This window comes from Erinaceus europaeus, chromosome 12 (genome assembly GCF_950295315.1).
Source record: "Erinaceus europaeus chromosome 12, mEriEur2.1, whole genome shotgun sequence".
In the NCBI taxonomy this organism is placed as follows: domain Eukaryota; kingdom Metazoa; phylum Chordata; class Mammalia; order Eulipotyphla; family Erinaceidae; genus Erinaceus; species Erinaceus europaeus.
The window spans coordinates 559844-578657 of record NC_080173.1 but is presented as its reverse complement, the minus strand read 5'-3'; the positions used below and the strand labels follow the sequence as shown (position 1 = coordinate 578657).

General features: G+C 38.1%; 1 protein-coding gene across 1 annotated transcript in view; it reads right to left on the bottom strand.

Annotated features, from left to right (window-relative positions):
- Positions 1–18814, bottom strand: part of EFCAB13 (EF-hand calcium binding domain 13) — a 224760-nt gene that overhangs the window by 185524 nt on the left and 20422 nt on the right. Inside the window, exons 8-13 of the mRNA XM_060202483.1 lie at positions 17280–17756; positions 13942–14079; positions 12446–12517; positions 11165–11308; positions 9519–9593; positions 4726–4869 (exon numbers count right to left, since the gene is read on the bottom strand). Of these exons, the coding sequence (XP_060058466.1) occupies positions 4726–4869; positions 9519–9593; positions 11165–11308; positions 12446–12517; positions 13942–14079; positions 17280–17756 (1050 nt within the window). The remainder of the gene's footprint in view (positions 1–4725; positions 4870–9518; positions 9594–11164; positions 11309–12445; positions 12518–13941; positions 14080–17279; positions 17757–18814) is intronic.

Here is an 18814-nt window from a genome sequence, read left to right as displayed (position 1 = left end):
TGGAGGATGTCCTGTTAGCTGCTCTAGCCCACAGGAGGTTTGCTGGAGGATGTCCCCTTAGCTGCTCTAACCCACAGGAGGTTAGCTGGAGGATGTTCCTGTTAGCTGCTCTAGCCCACAGGAGGTTAGCTGGAGGATTGTTGGTATGCATGAAACCCCTTCTGTTTCATTTGGTTTAAATCCCCCCTGCTTAACACTATTCTATTTATATAACCACTGCATTCTATTTACATAACCACTGTTAACAAGCACCACCCTCCCTCCAGGGCATTGGTGGTTCAGTGATAGGATTCTCGCCTGCTCCGCCCCCTCCTTGTCACACCCTGATCCTCTCCTTGTCACACTCTGATTTTCACCAGTCACTTTTCTCTCCACCCTCTCTATGTCACATCCTGTTTCCACCCTACCTGGCAAGTATATATAAAGACAGCATTGTTAGTTTTACAGTACTTGAGTTTAGCTTAGCTCTTCTTAGATTGTGCTGCGTCCTGCATGAATAAAGAGATACTGCCTACAGCTCAACCATGAGTCCTGGGTCGTCTGTTACCCGCCCGTGAAGCCAGCCCGGCAAAAACAACATAACCCGTCGAAAACAACAGAGGATGTCCCTGTTAGCTGCTCTAGCCCACAGGTTAGCTGGAGAATGTCCTGTTAGCTGCTCTAGCCCACAGGAGGTGAGCTGGAGGATGTCCCTTGAGCTGCTCTAGCCCACAGGAGGTTTGCTGGAGGATGTCCCTGTTAGCTGCTCTAACCCACAGGAGGTTAGCTGGAGGATGTCCCCTGTTAGCTGCTCTAACCCACAGGAGGTTAGCTAGAGGATGCCCCCTGTTAGCTGCTCTAGCCCACAGGAGGTTAGCTGGAGGATGTCCCTGTTAGCTGCTCTAGCCCACAGGAGGTTAGCTGGAGGATGTCCCTGTTAGCTGCTCTAGCCTGTAGTAGGTTAGCTGGAGGATGTCCAGTTAGCTGCTCTAGCCCGCATGAGGTTAGCTGGAGGATGTCCCGTTAGCTGCTCTAGCCCGCAGGAGGTTAGCTGGAGGATGTCTAGTTAGCTGCTCTAGCCCACAGGAGGTTAGCTGGAGGATGCCCCGTTAGCTGCTCTAGCCCACAGGAGGTTAGCTGGAGGATGTCCCTGTTAGCTGCTCTAGCCACAGGAGGTTAGCTGGAGGATGTCCCTTGTTAGCTGCTCTAGCCCACAGGAGGTTAGCTGGAGGATGTCCCGTTAGCTGCTCTAGCCCGCAGGAGGTTAGCTGGAGGATGTCTAGTTAGCTGCTCTAGCCCACAGGAGGTTAGCTGGAGGATGTCCAGTTAGCTGCTCTAGCCCACAGGAGGTTAGCTGGAGGGTGTCCCTGTTAGCTGCTCTAGCCCGCAGGAGGTTAGCTGGAGGATGTCCCCTGTTAGCTGCTCTAGCCCGCAGGAGGTTAGCTGGAGGATGTCCCCTGTTAGCTGCTCTAGCCCACAGGAGGTTAGCTGGAGGATGTCCTGTTAGCTGCTCTAGCCCACAGGAGGTTAGCTGGAGGATGTCCCTGTTAGCTGCTCTAGCCCACAGGAGGTTAGCTGGAGGATGTCCCTGTTAGCTGCTCTAGCCCGCAGGAGGTTAGTTGGAGGATGTCCCTGTTAGCTGCTCTAGCCCACAGGAGGTTAGCTGGAGGATGTCCCGTTAGCTGCTCTAGCCCACAGGAGGTTAGCTGGAGGATGTCCCGTTAGCTGCTCTAGCCCACAGGAGGTTAGCTGGAGGATGTCCTGTCAGCTGCTCTAGCCCACAGGAGGTTAGCTGGAGGATGTTCCTGTTAGCTGCTCTAGCCCGTAGTAGGTGAGCTGGAGGATGTCCAGTTAGCTGCTCTAACGCCCTCTTACACATATTCCCAGAGATGAAGCTAAGAGACAAACTTCTATTAGTTTAGCCTTTCACATGTCTGAAGATAAAAAAATAAGAAAATAAAAAAACTCTACCAGATAATTTTAAATATTCCAACCCCAAATGTTACTGTGAACTGTAATTTCTAACATAGATTTGGGTTCATTTCTCATACATGTAGTAGATTGTAAATCAGAATGACAAGCACAGTACACAGGTAGTCAATATTGAGAGAGAAGAGAGGGAGAGATGGAGCAGGCAATGGGGGACGACAGACACCGCAGCACTGCTCCACCATTGCCAGGACTTTCATACTTTGTCCATCGCACTTTCCATATGGTGCATACGCCTTCACTGGACCTACATCTCTACAACTACCAGGTCTGCCCTGAATATATAAGTTGCCTCTCTGATATAGGAAGAAAAGACAGAGAGAAAAAGAAATAGTTTCTATGTCCCATTTCCCATCTTTCTTCTCTACTCTGTCACTTGGAATGTGCTTATACCAGGCTTATCAGCAAAAATCCTTGAAAAGAGTTTTTTAGAAAATAAAATTTAAAAAAAAAGAGAGAGCATCTCATATGTCTTCATTTTATATTAGCTTAAAACACATTTAAAATATGCGGTAGGCACTGCAATTGTCACTAAATGGAGCTCACTCAGCTATGAAAAAATAATAATAATAAAGAGGAAATTCTTCCATGTCCATCAACATGAATGGACTGAGATGGTATTACATTTAGCGAGATAAGACAGAAAAAGACAAACTATATTGTTTCCTTCATCTGTATTATATAGAGAAAACATAAAGATGAACTGAATAACAATAAACTTTTGAACTCTAAGATTTCTTCCAGGGGCAAGGTGATGGCGCACCTAACTGAACACATGTTACAATACAAAAGGACCCAGGTTCAAGCCCTGGGCCCCCACCTCACTACAGGGGGAAAGTTTTGCGAGTGATGAAGCAGTGCTGCAGGTCTATCTATCTCTCTCTTTCTCTTTCTATCTCTCTCTCAAGGTTTTATTTATTAATGAGAAAGAAAGACAGAAAGAACCAGATGTCACTCAGATACATGTGCCAAATTGATTGAACTCAGAACCTCATGCTTGAGAGTCCAGTGCTTTATCCATTGCTCCACCTCCCAAACCACACCAGGTATGTCTCTGTCTCTCTCTATATATAACTTCCTTCCTTCTTTATTTCTGTCTCTATCCAATAAATAAATATAATTAAACCATTTTAATTAAAAAATTTCTACTTTACTATAAATCTGGGCTATATGTTGACATAAGTGGTATCATCCAAAAAAATAACTATGATTGGTTTCTGGAAAGGATAACATAGTATGATCACAATTTCAGTGTGTAGCATTGAGAATCAGCATGTGATTATACTATGTTAATTGCAACATCAAAAGTCCAACTCTAATTTTTACCATGCAGTTGTGTCTGTTAGGCTGATTTGCCCCAACCTTCATTCCTTTATCCTTTCCAGAAAACCCAAGTTCAAGGCCAGCTACCAGTGCACTGGAAAAAATTTGGTGTATGACATCATTTCCCCTCTCTCTCTTTATCTCTTTCTTTCTGAAAAAAAATGTCTGCCTGGAGAAGTAAAGTTCCAATAGCAAAAACAGTAAAGAGGCTGGAACTTTGCCACAGAGGAAAAAATTAATTTTCCTATTATCAAGTAGTAAATACCTTTCTGTTTTCATCACTGCTCCTCAGTAAATAAGGGTGTATATATAACCCTCCTCAACAAAGAAAATAATCAGTATACTTAATCTTCAAGTGTAGCAGCCTCAATCAGATGGAGAAAAAGGCATAGCACTTAGAAAAAGACAGTTCTTTGACAAAGATAGCATGCTTTTGTTTCTAGGGTCATGCTGCCTACACAGAAAAGACTAGGACAGTGTCTTTGTAGCTGCAAGGTACTAATAACTTGAGTGAGGAAATATCCTGCATGCAGACTAGCAGCAACACATCATAGTCTTCTGTAAAAAGTTCTAACCTACAGTCTTTGGTTCATAGTTCTTCTATAAACTTTGTTTTTTTATGTTTGAATCTACTAAGTAGAATTACTGATAGCAGGTACTTTTTCCTAGAAAATGAAATTAAAAATATCAACAAAACAGATGCATATTGGAAGCATTGTTAAAATGAAATGGGATATAGTTCAATACTTACTAATTACCCTCTCTGTGGTCACTGAGATAAGTCTTTTTCTAGCGCCAGGGCATTTTATTATATATATATATATATATTTAGCCTCCATGGTTATTGCTGGAGCTCGGTGCCTGCACTATAAATCCACTGCTTCTGGAAGCCAATTTTTCAAATTTTTTAATAGGACAGAGAGAACTTGAAAGAGGAGGGGGATAAACAGAGAGAACCTGCTTCATCACCTGTGAAGTGACACCCCTGCAGATAGGGAGCCAGGAGCTGGAGCCCAGATCCTTGTGCTTTATACTCTGAGCTCTTAATCCATCCCCCCAATGTCAGGTTATATAACTTGAAGGTAGTTGATGAGTATCTGACCAATGTTATTGACAATAAGTTGGAGAGCCGTTTTTCTGTATCTGATCAATGTTATTAACAATAAGTTAGAGAACCGTTTTTCTATAGCTGATCAATGTTATTGACAATAAGTTAGAGAGCCATTTTTCTATATCTGATCAATGTTATTGACAGTAAGTTAGAGAGCCGTTTTTCTATAGGACAGACAAGCAACTGGAACATAGTTTACGTTCCCTAAATGCCTATACTAACAGTTCCCTCAAAGAAAAGATGTTAAGAACAGATAGAGACTCATAAGAGATAAAAACCACGTTCTTGTCTATCTTTTAATTTTTTGTATTTGAAATACTCACCACCAACTGCTGCTAACTCCAGTGCAGCTAGGAATTCATCTTTTTTTAAATTGTGATTCAAACTAGATAGTGTGTTCCACAGGTCAGAAACATTCACGTCCTCTTTGCTGAGATTATGAAGGTTTTCAATAATATCAGGCAATACTAAATAATAGATAAAACAACACAAGTTTTCAGTATGCTTGTCCAAGAAGTTAATACAGTAAATGATTTCCTGGGGGAGTCGGGTAGTAGTACAGTGGGTTAAGCGCATGTGGCGCAAAACACAAGGACTGGCATAAGGATCCCGCTTCAAGTCCCTGGTTCCCCACCTGCAGGGGAGTCGCTTCACAGGCAATGAAGCAGGTCTGCAGGTGTCTATCTTTCTCTCCTTCTCTCTGTCTCCCATTCCTCTCTCCATTTCTCTCTGTCCTATCCAACAACTACATCAACAACAATAATAATAACTACAACACAAGGGCAACAAAAGGAAATAAATAAATATCAAAAAAAATGATTTCCTGGAATAGTAAGGGATGGAGTATTATAATTAAGAAGAACAATAAGGTAGAGTAAAGGGGTAGGAAGCCTTTAACAATGAAATAAAAGTAACTCATTTGACTCACAATTAAAAAAAATTCATGGACATATACTTTGTGGGGTACTACTCAGCAGTTAAAAAGATTATAGTGTGTCTTTTTGGATAAAATGAATACAACTGGCAGTGATTATCCTTAGTGAAGTAATGGACAATTGTCAGATGATTTCACTCAGATGTGGAATATAGATAATTGAAAAACATGAACAAATATTAGTAATATACTACACTATACAACTAACTCTGTGCTAATACAAATTTTATCTCCATGAAATTGAAATTTTAAAAGTAGTGAGTTGGAAAATTCCTGAAGATAGTGGAGTCTATATATAGCAAACCTACAGCCAACATCATACTCAATGGTGAAAAACTGGAAGCATTTCCCCTCAGATCAGGTACTAGACAGGGCTGCCCACTATCACCATTACTATTCAACATAGTGTTGGAAGTTCTTGCCATAGCAATCAGGCAGGAGCAAGGAATTAAAGGGATACAGATTGGAAGAGAAGAAGTCAAACTCTCCCTATTTGCAGATGACATGATAGTATACATGGAAAAACCTAAGGAATCCAGCAAGAAGCTTTTGGAAATCATCAGGCAATACAGTAATGTGTCAGGCTATAAAATTAACATTCAAAAGTCAGTGGCATTCCTCTATGCAAACACTAAGTTAGAAGAAATTGAAGTCCAGAAATCAGTTCCTTTTTCTATAGCAACAAAAACAATAAAATATCTAGGAGTAAACCTAACCAAAGAAGTGAAAGACTTGTATACTGAAAATTATGAGTCACTACTCAAAGAAATTGAAAAAGACACAAAAAAGTGGAAAGATATTCCATGCTCATGGGTTGGAAGAATTAACATCATCAAAATGAATATATTACCCAGAGCCATCTACAGATTTAATGCTATCCCCATCAAGATCCCAAGCACATATTTTAGGAGAATAGAAAAAATGCTACAAGTGTTTATCTGGAATCAGAAAAGACCCAGAATTGCCAAAACAATCTTGAGAAAAAAGAACAGAACCGGAGGCATCACACTCCCGGATCTCAAACTGTATTATAGGGCCATTGTCATCAAAACTGCTTGGTACTGGAACATGAACAGACACACTGACCAGTGGAATAGAATTGAGAGCCCAGAAATGAGCCCCCACACCTATGGACATCTAATCTTTGACAAAGGGGCCCAGACTATTACATGGGGAAAGCAGAGTCTCTTCAACAAATGGTGTTGGAAACAATGAGTTGAAACATGCAGAAGAATGAAACTGAATCACTGTATTTCACCAAATACAAAAGTAAATTCCAAGTGGATCAAGGACTTGGATGTTAGACCAGAAACTATCAGATACTTAGAGGAAAATATTGGCAGAACTTTTTTCCGCATAAATTTTAAAGACATTTTCAATGAAATGAATCCAATTACAAGGAAGACTAAGGCAAGTATAAACCTATGGGACTACATCAAATTAAAAAGCTTCTTCAGAGCAAAAGAAACCACTACCCAAACCAAGAGACCCCTCACAGAATGGGAGATCTTTACATGCCATACATCAGATAAGAGTTTAATAACCAACATATATAAAGAGCTTGTCAGACTCAACAACAAGACAACAAATAACCCCATCCAAAAATGGGGGGAGGACTTGGACAGAATATTCACCACAGAAGAGATCCAAAAGGCCGAGAAACACATGAAAAAATGCTCCAAGTCTCTGATTGTCAGAGAAATGCAAATCAAGATAACAATGAGATATCACTTCACTCAGAAAAGGGAACAGCAGCAAATGCTGGAGAGGGTGTGGGGTCAAAGGAACCCTCCTGCACTGCTGGTGGGAATGTCAATTGGTCCAACCTCTGTGGAGAACAGTCTGGAGAACTCTCAGAAGGCTAGAAATGGACCTACCCTATGACCCTGCAATTCCCCTCCTGGGGATATATCCTAAGGAACCCAACACATCCAACCAAAAAGATCTGTGTACACATATGTGCTTGGCAGCACAATTTGTAATAGCCAAAACCTGGAAGCAACCCAGGTGTCCAACAACAGATGAGTGGCTGAGCAAGTTGTGGTATATATACACAATGGAATACTACTCAGCTGTAAAAAATGGTGACTTCACCATTTTCAGCCGATCTTGGATGGACCTTGAGAAAATCATGTTGAGTGAAATAAGTCAGAAACAGAAGGATGAATATGGGATGATCTCACTCTCAGGCTGAAGTTGAAAAACAAGATTAGAAAAGAAAACACAAGTCGAACCTGAAATGGAATTGGAGTATTACACCAAAGTAAAAGACTCTGGGGTGGGTGGGTGGGTGGGGAAAATACAGGTCCGTGAAAGATGATGAATGACATAGTGGGGGTTGTATTGTTAAATGGGAATCTGGGGAATGTTATGCATGTACAAACTATTGTATTTACTGTTGAATGTAAAACATTAATTCCCCAATAAAGAAATAAATTATTTTAAAAAAATAGTGAGAATATTCTTTCCATCTAAATGTGTCTCATATAAAAGACAAATTTATATTGCAAGATAAAAATAACTGTTATTAGAAATGTATTATTACCCAATAATAAGCACAAAATAATACAATGCTACTTTTAGCACCAATATTATCTGCTCAACAACCTTGGCACTTTTATTTTTACTTTTTTTAACTTGATAATTGTTCCATGTTATAAAAATAAAATAGAGAGTGAAAAGGAATTTGAAATACTATAATTGGGGCTGGGTGGTGGTACGACTGATCAAGTGCACATATTACCATGCACTTAACCAGGGATCATGCCCCCCAGTGCCCAGTTGCAGGGGAAGAGCTTCACAAGTGGTGAAGCAATGCTGCACTTCTCCCTCTTCCTCTCTCTCGCCCTCTCTCTCTCTCTTTCTCTACCTTTCAGTCCCTCTCAATTTCTCTCTGTTCTATCAAATAAACTAGTTTTTTTTAAAAAATTAATTACAACATAGAAAGAGATCTCTAAAATATATATATATATATGTATCTTTTAATTCACTTGCACATGGAAGTTGTTCTGTAGTTCAAGATTGCTAATGGAAAATATTATTAGTATTTAATTTTTTTACCAGAGCACTGCTCATCTCTAGCTTATGGTGGTGTAGGAAATTGAATCTGGGACCTCAGAGCGCACTGCTCATCTCTAGCTTATGGTGGTGTAGGAAATTGAATCTGGGACCTCAGAGCGCACTGCTCATCTCTAGCTTATGGTGGTGTAGGAAATTGAATCTGGGACCTCAGAGCGCACTGCTCATCTCTAGCTTATGGTGGTGTAGGAAATTGAATCTGGGACCTCAGAGCGCACTGCTCATCTCTAGCTTATGGTGGTGTAGGAAATTGAATCTGGGACCTCAGAGTGCACTGCTCATCTCTAGCTTATGGTGGTGTAGGAAATTGAATCTGGGACCTCAGAGCGCACTGCTCATCTCTAGCTTATGGTGGTGTAGGAAATTGAATCTGGGACCTCAGAGTGCACTGCTCATCTCTAGCTTATGGTGGTGTAGGAAATTGAATCTGGGACCTCAGAGCGCACTGCTCATCTCTAGCTTATGGTGGTGTAGGAAATTGAATCTGGGACCTCAGAGTGCACTGCTCATCTCTAGCTTATGGTGGTGTAGGAAATTGAATCTGGGACCTCAGAGCGCACTGCTCATCTCTAGCTTATGGTGGTGTAGGAAATTGAATCTGGGACCTCAGAGCCTTAGGCATTAAAGTCTGTTTGCACAACCATTGTGCTAGCTCCTTCACCCAGCTAATGGAAAATATTAAGGTTGAACCTATTAGCAGTAGGGCAAGCATTTATTTACCCAATAATCTGCAGATCATCTGTCTCTTTTCCTTTTGTCACCATGGTTATTCCTGGGGCTCAGTGCTAAATAATGAATCCTCCACTTCGAGTGGAAATTTTTCCTTTCTTTTTTTTTTTACTTAACAGAGACAGAGAAATTGAAAAGGGAAGGAAATAGAGCAGGAGAGAAACGCGCACACAGGACACATACAGCACTGCTTCTCAGCTCAGGGAGCTTCTCCCTGCAGGTGGGAACTGAGGGACTGAACCCAGGTCCTTGTGCATAGTAACATATACTCTCCACCAGGTGCACTAACAGCCAGCCCCCACACTATTATATTCTTTAGAAAATCTGCCAAGTCATTTGATCCCCCCAAAAAATGCAAGACAATTATGCTCTTACATAATTTTTCAGAGAAGCGTTCTGTGTTGCTAACCATGGCGTCAATGAAATCTTTAAAATTCACTTTATTTGTCTCTAAAGAGAAAGAATACATTTCCTTCAGTATCTTCAGGCATTAAATTATTGAAACAAAACTAATGTAAAGTAAGTTAAATATTCAAGGAGGTAACATGATTATATCCATCAGTTAAAATGAACCATGTGGGTGTGTTAATTTGCACCAAAGCAAAGGACTCTGGGGAAGGAGGGGGAGGGATAGGGTGAAGGTGCTTTGAGGTCCCATTATGTCTCTTAGACACCAATCAAGGGGAGATGAGAGGCTGTACCTATGTGTTAAAGAATAGACTGTAAAACATTAACCCCCACCTCCCAGTAAAAGTTAAAAAAACTAAAATATATGGGTATTGGGAGATAAAGCAATTCAAAAACTTACAGGTAAAAAATAAGCACTAAAAACATTCTCTAGTCAAAAGTATAAAGCATTTTTATGCTTTATTTGTGTAATCTTGTCTTAATCTTGTGGTAATCCAGTAATATCTGCAGGTAAAAACTAGTATCCTGTTTTACGTACTTTTTTTCTCTATGACTAAGTATTTTATTTTGTAATAGTTTTGCTTCATTTTTCAAAATATGTCAGCACATCGAAACACCAATGTCCATCCAATCAACTCCCGGGAGCCTCTCCTACCCCAACAACCCACTCCCCTTGCACAGTTGCCCTTGAAGGACCTCAGCTCTGCAACCCAAGACCAAAAACTTGTCTCTACTTAACTTATTTGCTTCCTTGCTTAATTTATTTACTAGGAAAGTGTTTTGCTGTTAGTTATCACAAAGAAAGTGTTTAGTATTTTCTTACATAAATCCCTTTCGTGTTTCTTGTAGGACTGGTTTAGTGGTAGTGAATTCATCTGTTACTGGGAATTTTGTGTTTCCATCTCTTGACAGATGTGAATAATGCTAGAATTAGTATAGGCACATCTCCAAACTAGTGTTTCTGTATCTTTCAGGAAAGTACTCTGATGTGAGATAACTGAATCATATGATATTTTCCATCTTAAGTTTCTGAGGAATCTCCATACTCTTTTTCAGAATGACTGAATGTATATGCCCATCAGCAGTGTATGAGGACTCTACAAATAGATTCTACAAATCTGTCCCGACATTAGTTGTACTTTCCATAGTAAGCAAGCTCCTGGCCATTGTGCGCTGGTCCACAAGTCCAGCTGTATACTTCGCTCTCAGACTTTTGCTGTAGAAGAGCTGCCACTAATCTATAGGGACATAATTTTAAAACTAGCATAGCTGTTATGAACTGTGCGTTTGACATACGCAAGAATTTTTCTTTGTCCCGTCATGTTCCAATTTTTGTTTTGTGCTAACTTCTGCCTTATGAAAAAGAAAAATCATAAGCCCTACTTTCTTTTTGTTTGAATCTATGAAAGATTTAAAAAAAAGACTGAAAAGTCTATTATTTCTGGATAATGGGATTTTGAGTGTTTTGTGGTACTTTTGAGTATTTTTATAAATTATTACACTACCGCTTTTACCAGAAATGTAATCAAGTCATTATTTTTGACTAAAAAGAATAGTATATATGCTTTATATCCAGGTATGTAAACCTAGCTTTCCAAAAATAGGTCTCTTACCATCAGGTTCAATACACTCCATGATCTTCTCAAATTCTGGCTTAGAAAGATAAATTCCAACATTCTGAAGACAAGTATTCAGATCTGCAAGATCAACTTTTTCATCTTTAATGTTATCAGTGGCTTTAATGACACCAGTCAACACTGAAAATAAAACAGTATGCTAGTAAGTTTTAAATATAAATCTAAAGGAAAGTACCAGTTGCAAGATATTGGTTCTAACACTAAGTAAAAAAATTTTCAGAAGTGCTAATATGAAAAGCATTACCAGAGTGTTAATACAAAATGAAGAGTCAAAGTACATCACAAAACAGCAATGAACAATGACTGCAATAATAAAAGAAGAATGACATCATGACCCACAGTCAGCACAGGAGCCTATGTCTGTAACTTTTAATGTCAGATGTTACCTAGGTATAAAAGGAAACCTCTTCCTTTGAATTAACTATTCTTATTTGAGAAATATTTGATGGGGCCATATGAATAAATGTAAGGAAAAACAACAAAACTTAGTATCTTTCATTTTCAGTTTAATTTTTCTGGGAAAACCTTAATTATTTGCATAAAAACAGTCACTCAAAGAAAAATGGCTGGGTTGTGGTTATAGTTGTATGAGTATATATTTTAAAAAATCAGTGCATAGGTTAATTTTATATATGAAAATATACCTTAATATAACTGCTCTTCAAATGTTCTTTTTTTAATACTTTATTTTTACTTTATTTATTTTTAAAGAAATAGAGATGCAAAGAGAAGGATACAAGGAGAGACAACAGAGCCCTGCTCAGTTCTGACTGACGGTGGAGTTGGGGATTGAACCTGAGACCTCAGAACCTCAGGTATAAAAATTTCTTTTGCATAGCCATTATGCTATCTCCCCAGTCCTCTTTAAAATGTTCTAAAACAAAGTAAATTAAACTGATATTTTTAGTCCCTCATAAAAATAAAGATCACATCACACCCATCAATTGCTGCTAGGGCTAAAAACCCACTCACTCTCCTTATCCTCATTACTCTCGCTATAGACTTACGTAGCACCTTTCAGCTTGTAAAATCCACATGACCTCATCAAGTTAGTAATAGCTAACTTGGAGAGGAAGTAAGCAAGTTAGCTATTATTATCTGGATATAGGATTTTCAGAAAAACAAATGGCTTATCTGGAGGTTTCAACTGTTAAGTACCCATTCAGAAAGCAAACTAAGTTCAGTTATGTAAGTCTGATTTTTTTCAGCCTTATTTCTCTTTCTTCCAAACAGTTTCAAAATGAACTTACTACATACCAAGATATTCAGGAAGATTTTGTTCTTTGGATAAAGCAATCATAAAGTCATCTAATTTCACCCATCCTCTTTCTGGAAAATAAAAAAAAACAAAAAAACAGATGCATAGACGCTATAGTCTGTTACATTTTTGCTCAAAAGGTAAATTCACATTTTAATACAAATAGAAAAATATTACTTAATCTTTCACTCCATGGTCTTTCTATTTCTCCTCCTATCCTGTCTGCATAGGTAAATCTTCCTACATTAGGTCATTTCAGTTCATTTCAACAATTACTTAGGGCATAACAATGCCTAAATATAAGGGTTGAGAAGTGGTGTATCTAGTAGAATGTACACATCACTGTGCACGAGGACCTAGGTTCAAACACCTATTCCCCACCTGCAAGGGATGTCTTATAAGTAGTGAAGCAGTGTTGTAACTCTCTCTCTTTCTCTCTTTCTCTCTTCCTCTCTACCTCTCCTTTCCCTCTCAATTTCCCTCTGTGTTTATCAAAAATAAAATAAATTTTAAAGTAAAATATAGTTCCCATTTTTTTAATATCTACTACAAAGTGAAAAGGACCAAGTTAGACATTCAGTTAATAGGCAGGAGAAAGGAAAAGTGCCCATAAAGATAATTCTTGAGAAAATTTAGGAAAAAATCCTACCATTATAAAAATAGTAATGTACTACTATCCATTGAGACATCTTGACAACACTAATCAGCCCAAACAGACACAAGTATGCCCAGTCATGTCCCAGTATCCAGCTGGTTAAATAACTGGCTATTTTTAGATACAAAGCCTTCACAGTAACCATACCAATCCTATTATACAACAGAAATGGCTCCATAAGTTGAGCCTCTACTCCTTGAATTTCTTTAATCAAATATTTTCTGTAGTTAAGAAATTTTGTTCAGTTTCTACAAATTCACTTCTAACATTAAAGTCAGTCTTTCTCCCAGAATGTTGTCTCTGCCCTCTCCTCAAGTGAATTCTCTCCTGTGGACAGTAATTACCTAAAAGAACTTCTCTAATGTGAAAGCCCTTCCTGAACATTTAAACTCTGCCTATGCTTCAGTCAGTGATGAGTATATAGCATTTAACATCGGCATACTAAATGTCTGTCTTGATTTCAAGTATCACTAACCCTAAATTCATATAGTACTCATTCTACATTTTGGAATTTTTCAATTATTTCTTCTTGAATCCCTTGGCTCTTGGTATTGGCTTAGAGATTTGGCACCCTCTGGATACTGTAGTCTGATCAGTCTTTCTCTAGTGCCTGTGCCATGAAGAACAGACTTACTGGAGCGATTCTGAGACATGAAAGTTACAGCTGCAGTGGTCCATAAAGCTTTCCAAGAATTTTATTTTTTACTACTTATTACTTTCATATCTACTCCTTCTAAATCTTCTTTAGAATGACTATTTCTATTCCACTCCTAGTTGTTAGAACTTACTCCAACATTAAAGTATCTAGTTTTCTCAAAAAGCTTGGTTTTAGTTCCTCACCGTCTCTAGCAGTGTCTGTCACAACCTTCTGGAAACCTTTATCTGAGAAAGTGACTCCTACTGAAGGCAGAGTGGACTGAAGCTTTTCCTCAGCAATGCAGCTTTCTTGGAGCTTATGGATAGTTTCATAGACATTTTCTGAAAATACAAAATATGGAGAACTGCTCAGCATCAGAGTTGATGTGTCATAAGTAATCATTGAACCTCAAGTCATTAGTCAGAAAGTAAACTTTATCCAATTCATAGTATCTTATGGAAAGACTCCTTTTCACACCACATTTCAACTGTACTATGCTTAATCTTTCTTATAGCTTAAACTTTACAAAACTTTCTTAGAATACTATGTAGTTATTTCTACTTGTTTGGAGAAATGGCCTGTTACAGTCACCCAGGCAGCACTGCCTGGTTCTGATTAAAATATATTGAATGAGTCCTATAGTAGCAGCTGTCTAGAAGAGCTATCGCCAAATAACCGCATAAAGAAGTCATGAGAAATGTCATGGAAAATTCAGTGGAATGCTGTTCTGTAATTTAAAAGATGATACTGTTATCTTTGGGACAAGACAGACGGAACTGGAGGTGATTCTGCTTAATGAATTAAGATGTGAAAAGGCAACTACCAGATAGTTTTGTTCATAGATGGACTATAGGTTATTAAATACGAGAACTTACACACACACAAAGTGGCAAAACTGTCTCTCAGACTTTGTGAGAACTATGTTGTGGTTACCAGAAGTAGGGGCACAAAACTTTAGTGGTGGGTACAGTGTGAAACTATACCCCTGGAACTGTATAATCTTATGAACTATTACTAAGTCACTAATGAAAATATTGAGGGATAAAGAATAGGAAAGCTATCAGGGGAGGGGATGGGATACAGAGCTCTGGTAGTGGGAATTGTGCGGAGTTGTACCCCTCTTATCCTATGGTTTTTGTCAGTGTTTCCTTTTTATAAATAAAATAAAAAATAAACAAATAAATAAATTAAATATTGTGGATGAGTCCAAGAGATCAAAATGCAAATGTGTTTTATCTAAATTCCAGGATTCCAAACAAAAACTGAGATTTCTTTTTCTTCTTTCACTTTCACATGCCAGTTTGAAAACTTTAATATTACAAAACATGGATGTCTTGGCCTCTAAGTATGATGTACTGAGCTGGGAATGGCCAGGCCAAAAAGTCATGAAGAAATATAAGAAAAGTGTACAAAGAGGGCTATTATAAAAATTTGAACTATTCCAGCCTTTAGGTTCATGACTAGTCAGCAATTCATTTGGCTCTATATGTTAATTCCTTCTTCAGCCACCAGGTTCCAGATGCTAGTATGATGCCAACCGGACTTCCCTGGGCAGACGACACCACCAATATGTCCTGGAGCCCCACTTCCCCAGAGCTCTGCCCCGCTAGGGAAAGAGAGAGACAGGCTGGGAGTGTGGATCGACCTGTTAACACCCATGTTCAGCGGGGAAGCAGTTACAGAAGCCACCAGACCTTCCACCTTCTGCATCCCACAATGATCCTTGGTCCATACTCCCAGAGGGATAAAAAATAGGAAAGCTATCAGGGGACAGGATGGGATATAGAGTTCTGGTGGTGGGAATTGTGTGGAGTTGTACCCCTCTTATCCTATGGTCTTTGTCAGTGTTTCCTTTTTATAAATAAAAATTAAAAATAAAATAAATATATCTAGACTCTAAAAAAAAATTAACTAGTCAATTTTCTTCAACTGTTCAGGTCATGAAAGATTAAAAAAGTATTTTTTTCTCCAAGCTGGAGGAGACAAAGGGCATATAGCAACTACATGTACTATGTGACCCCAGGCAAGACAATGGACCAGAATAAAAACATTCATGAAACAATTCATGACAAAACTTGAATATAATTTAGGTTAGTAAATAATGCTATACCAGTATTAATTTCGGGTTTAGATCCTTGTAGTAAGGTTATATAAGATTTTACTTGGGAAAATTACATGGAGTATAAAATAGTGTTTTTACTTTTATGTAAATCTTATTTAAAATTACTTCAAAATAAAATGGTAAAAATTTAAATCAAGTGGCTACTACAATTTAAAGATTCCTAATTAAATGTTAAGATTAATTACATTAAAATTAAGTTTATAAATTAATTAAATTTAAAATTAATTTTAAAATTAAAATGCTAAATTAAATGTTAAAACTGTAAATCAAAAGGCTGGCACACTTCCAGATGCTTTATTACCATCTATTTATTTAGAGAATTTATGCCAGATAAACTATTACCAACTTCCCTATATACAGCAGAATATGCTAGTAGTAAATGGCATCATTTAATTTTAGCAGTATCAGGAAGGCGAATAGCCACTTTCCTCTGAAGACCCCTACCCACTAGCTAAAGCCTACCATTCCATTAGTCCTTTAGCCAGCGTTTTAGTTCTTACTGAAGCACAAAGAACTCCCAAGTGAGGCACAGAATAACAAGAGCACATCAGTTAAATAATCAGAATGAGCACTGTTCCTGCCTCCTTAGTAGTTTCTTTGTCAACTGAGGTATTTTTAAAGTATGTCTCAATATGGGGGGGGCAGCATAATGGTTTTGCAAAGAGAGATCCTCATGCCTGAGGCTCTGAAGTCCCAGGTTCAGTCCCCCACACTACCATAAGCCAAAGCTGATCTGTGCTCTTTTTCTAGCGTTTGCTCTAATGAAAAGGAAAAAAAAGTGAAGTATGGATCAATATATAAAAAAGTCACTAATTTTTCAGTAAGCACTATTTTAGCAATGGCATTTGATGACAAATGCAATAAAAATGTCTGTATTTCTTTATGTACATTTAAAGAAATTAAATATGATTTAAGTAACCAGCCAAGGACTAAAGTAGGAGTGCTTAATTACACAGGACTTCTATAATAGAAATAGCATGGATGGGAGAAAAACAGAAGAGTTAGGAAGCCATCACTTAACTCTGAGGAAGACCATAAAGTCCTGGGAACTTGAGAAATATAGTTTTATTTCTTGTGGGTAGCTCCATATCCACAAAAGATAATACAGATACCGTATATTTGAACTATAGATCACTGAGTCTTCTTAGATACTTGGCTAAGTAAATTACAAAATAAACATGTCCAAAGAATAAAACATCCTCAACTCTCTAAAGAGTATGATTCCAGTTAATAACCTTCTCAGTTAAGTTAGACTCCCCCAAAGGAATATCTAGAAAGGAACTACCATCAAAGCCATAGTATTGTACCCACCACGAGAAGACATTACCCTGAACACTGACAACATAAGTGTGTATAAATATCTAAGAAAGAATTCATTTGCCTAACTTCTATGATGATTCTTACTTATATCACACTCACCCAGAGCACTAATTGCAGGCTTCTCCTTAGATGGAACTTGTTTGGGGAGGGTAGGTTGACTTCGCACATGTGGTTTTTGAAGTTCTGTGATAGTGAAAGTAGCACTTTTATCCAGAGATGTCTTCGGCCTTGTAATAATCTTCAGGTTTTGTGGTTCTAATTTTGAGTCATGAGTCTCAATTTTCTCCAGACTTTTCTTGAGGTCTACACCAGCCTTTGGGTGTGGCTCCTGGATCCCTCTACCACTACTGTCAGCCTCATCCAGGTCTTTTCTTACTTGTAAACTCTTTTTTGATCTTTGAAATTTAAGGTCATCTTTCTTATCCATAACTCTGCGATATTGGAAGTCTTTTTCACTTAACTTTGGGAAAAATAATTCAGACTGTACAGGAGATAAGGTGGCTTTTTTCCTATGATGTGGAAAATTTAATATTTTTCTGTTTGAAGTAGTTTCATCCAAAGGAGACTCTACCATAACTGCTAACAGGCAGAGAGGGGAAGAAAATTATTTCACTCATCTCTAAAAACATTTCTAAATAATAAATAATTTTCATGGAAGTTATTCAAGAAACTATGTTGTTTAAATAAAAAAACAAAATGAGTAAACTGAAAAAACTAACAAGGTGGGAACCAAAACATTATACTATTAACTTGTTTAAATAAAGTTTAATATACATAAACACATCCATCCAAAGCTATTCCAAGTTACACTTAATCTAAAGTGAGAGTCTAACACAAAATACAAATTCAAAGGGACAGAGGCCTCTCTGTGTTCATAGCTGCTTTGTTCATAATTGCCAAGGAGTTGAAGCACCCTAACTTAACAGATGACTGCCCATTAACAGATGACTAGATAAAGAAAATACGTGATGTATATTCAGTGGAATACTACTTTGTGGTTAATAAGATGAAATTGTGTCCTATAGAACAAAATGGATGAAACTGGGGGTGATTATGCTTAGTAAAGTAAGAAAGTGAAAGACGACTACCCGATGGTTTCGATCTTATGTGGAATACAGGGAATTGAAATACATAACCTTGCAAAGATTAAAAAGTGACCAAACTATTTCTATGACTTTGTGAAAACTATTCTGGTTATTTGGGGGGGGGGGCCTCAAAACTTTGATGAAAGGTAGTTTGGAACTATAACCCTAAATCTTAGCATCTTGTAAATCATTAAATTACAAATGAAGAAAAATAAGGGTAGCACATAGTTCTGTAACACATAGTTCCTGTAACACATAGTTCCTGTAACACATAGTTCTCATTTCCTACTCTGCCCCAATTTAGACATTTTTTTTTATCTTCTATATTACAATAAGTAACTCACAGAAACATTCAGATTTTAAACACCTGGGAATAATTTCTAATTTTTATTGTGTTTGAGAGAGACCAAAACACCAGTCCACCATGTTTTGTTTGCTTTTTGTTTTGCAGTGCCATGAACACAAGGGGTCACACATGGAAGGTTTGTACTCCCCTACTGAGCCATCTCCCCAGCTCATTAACTAAAAAAATGACTGGCAAGTAATATT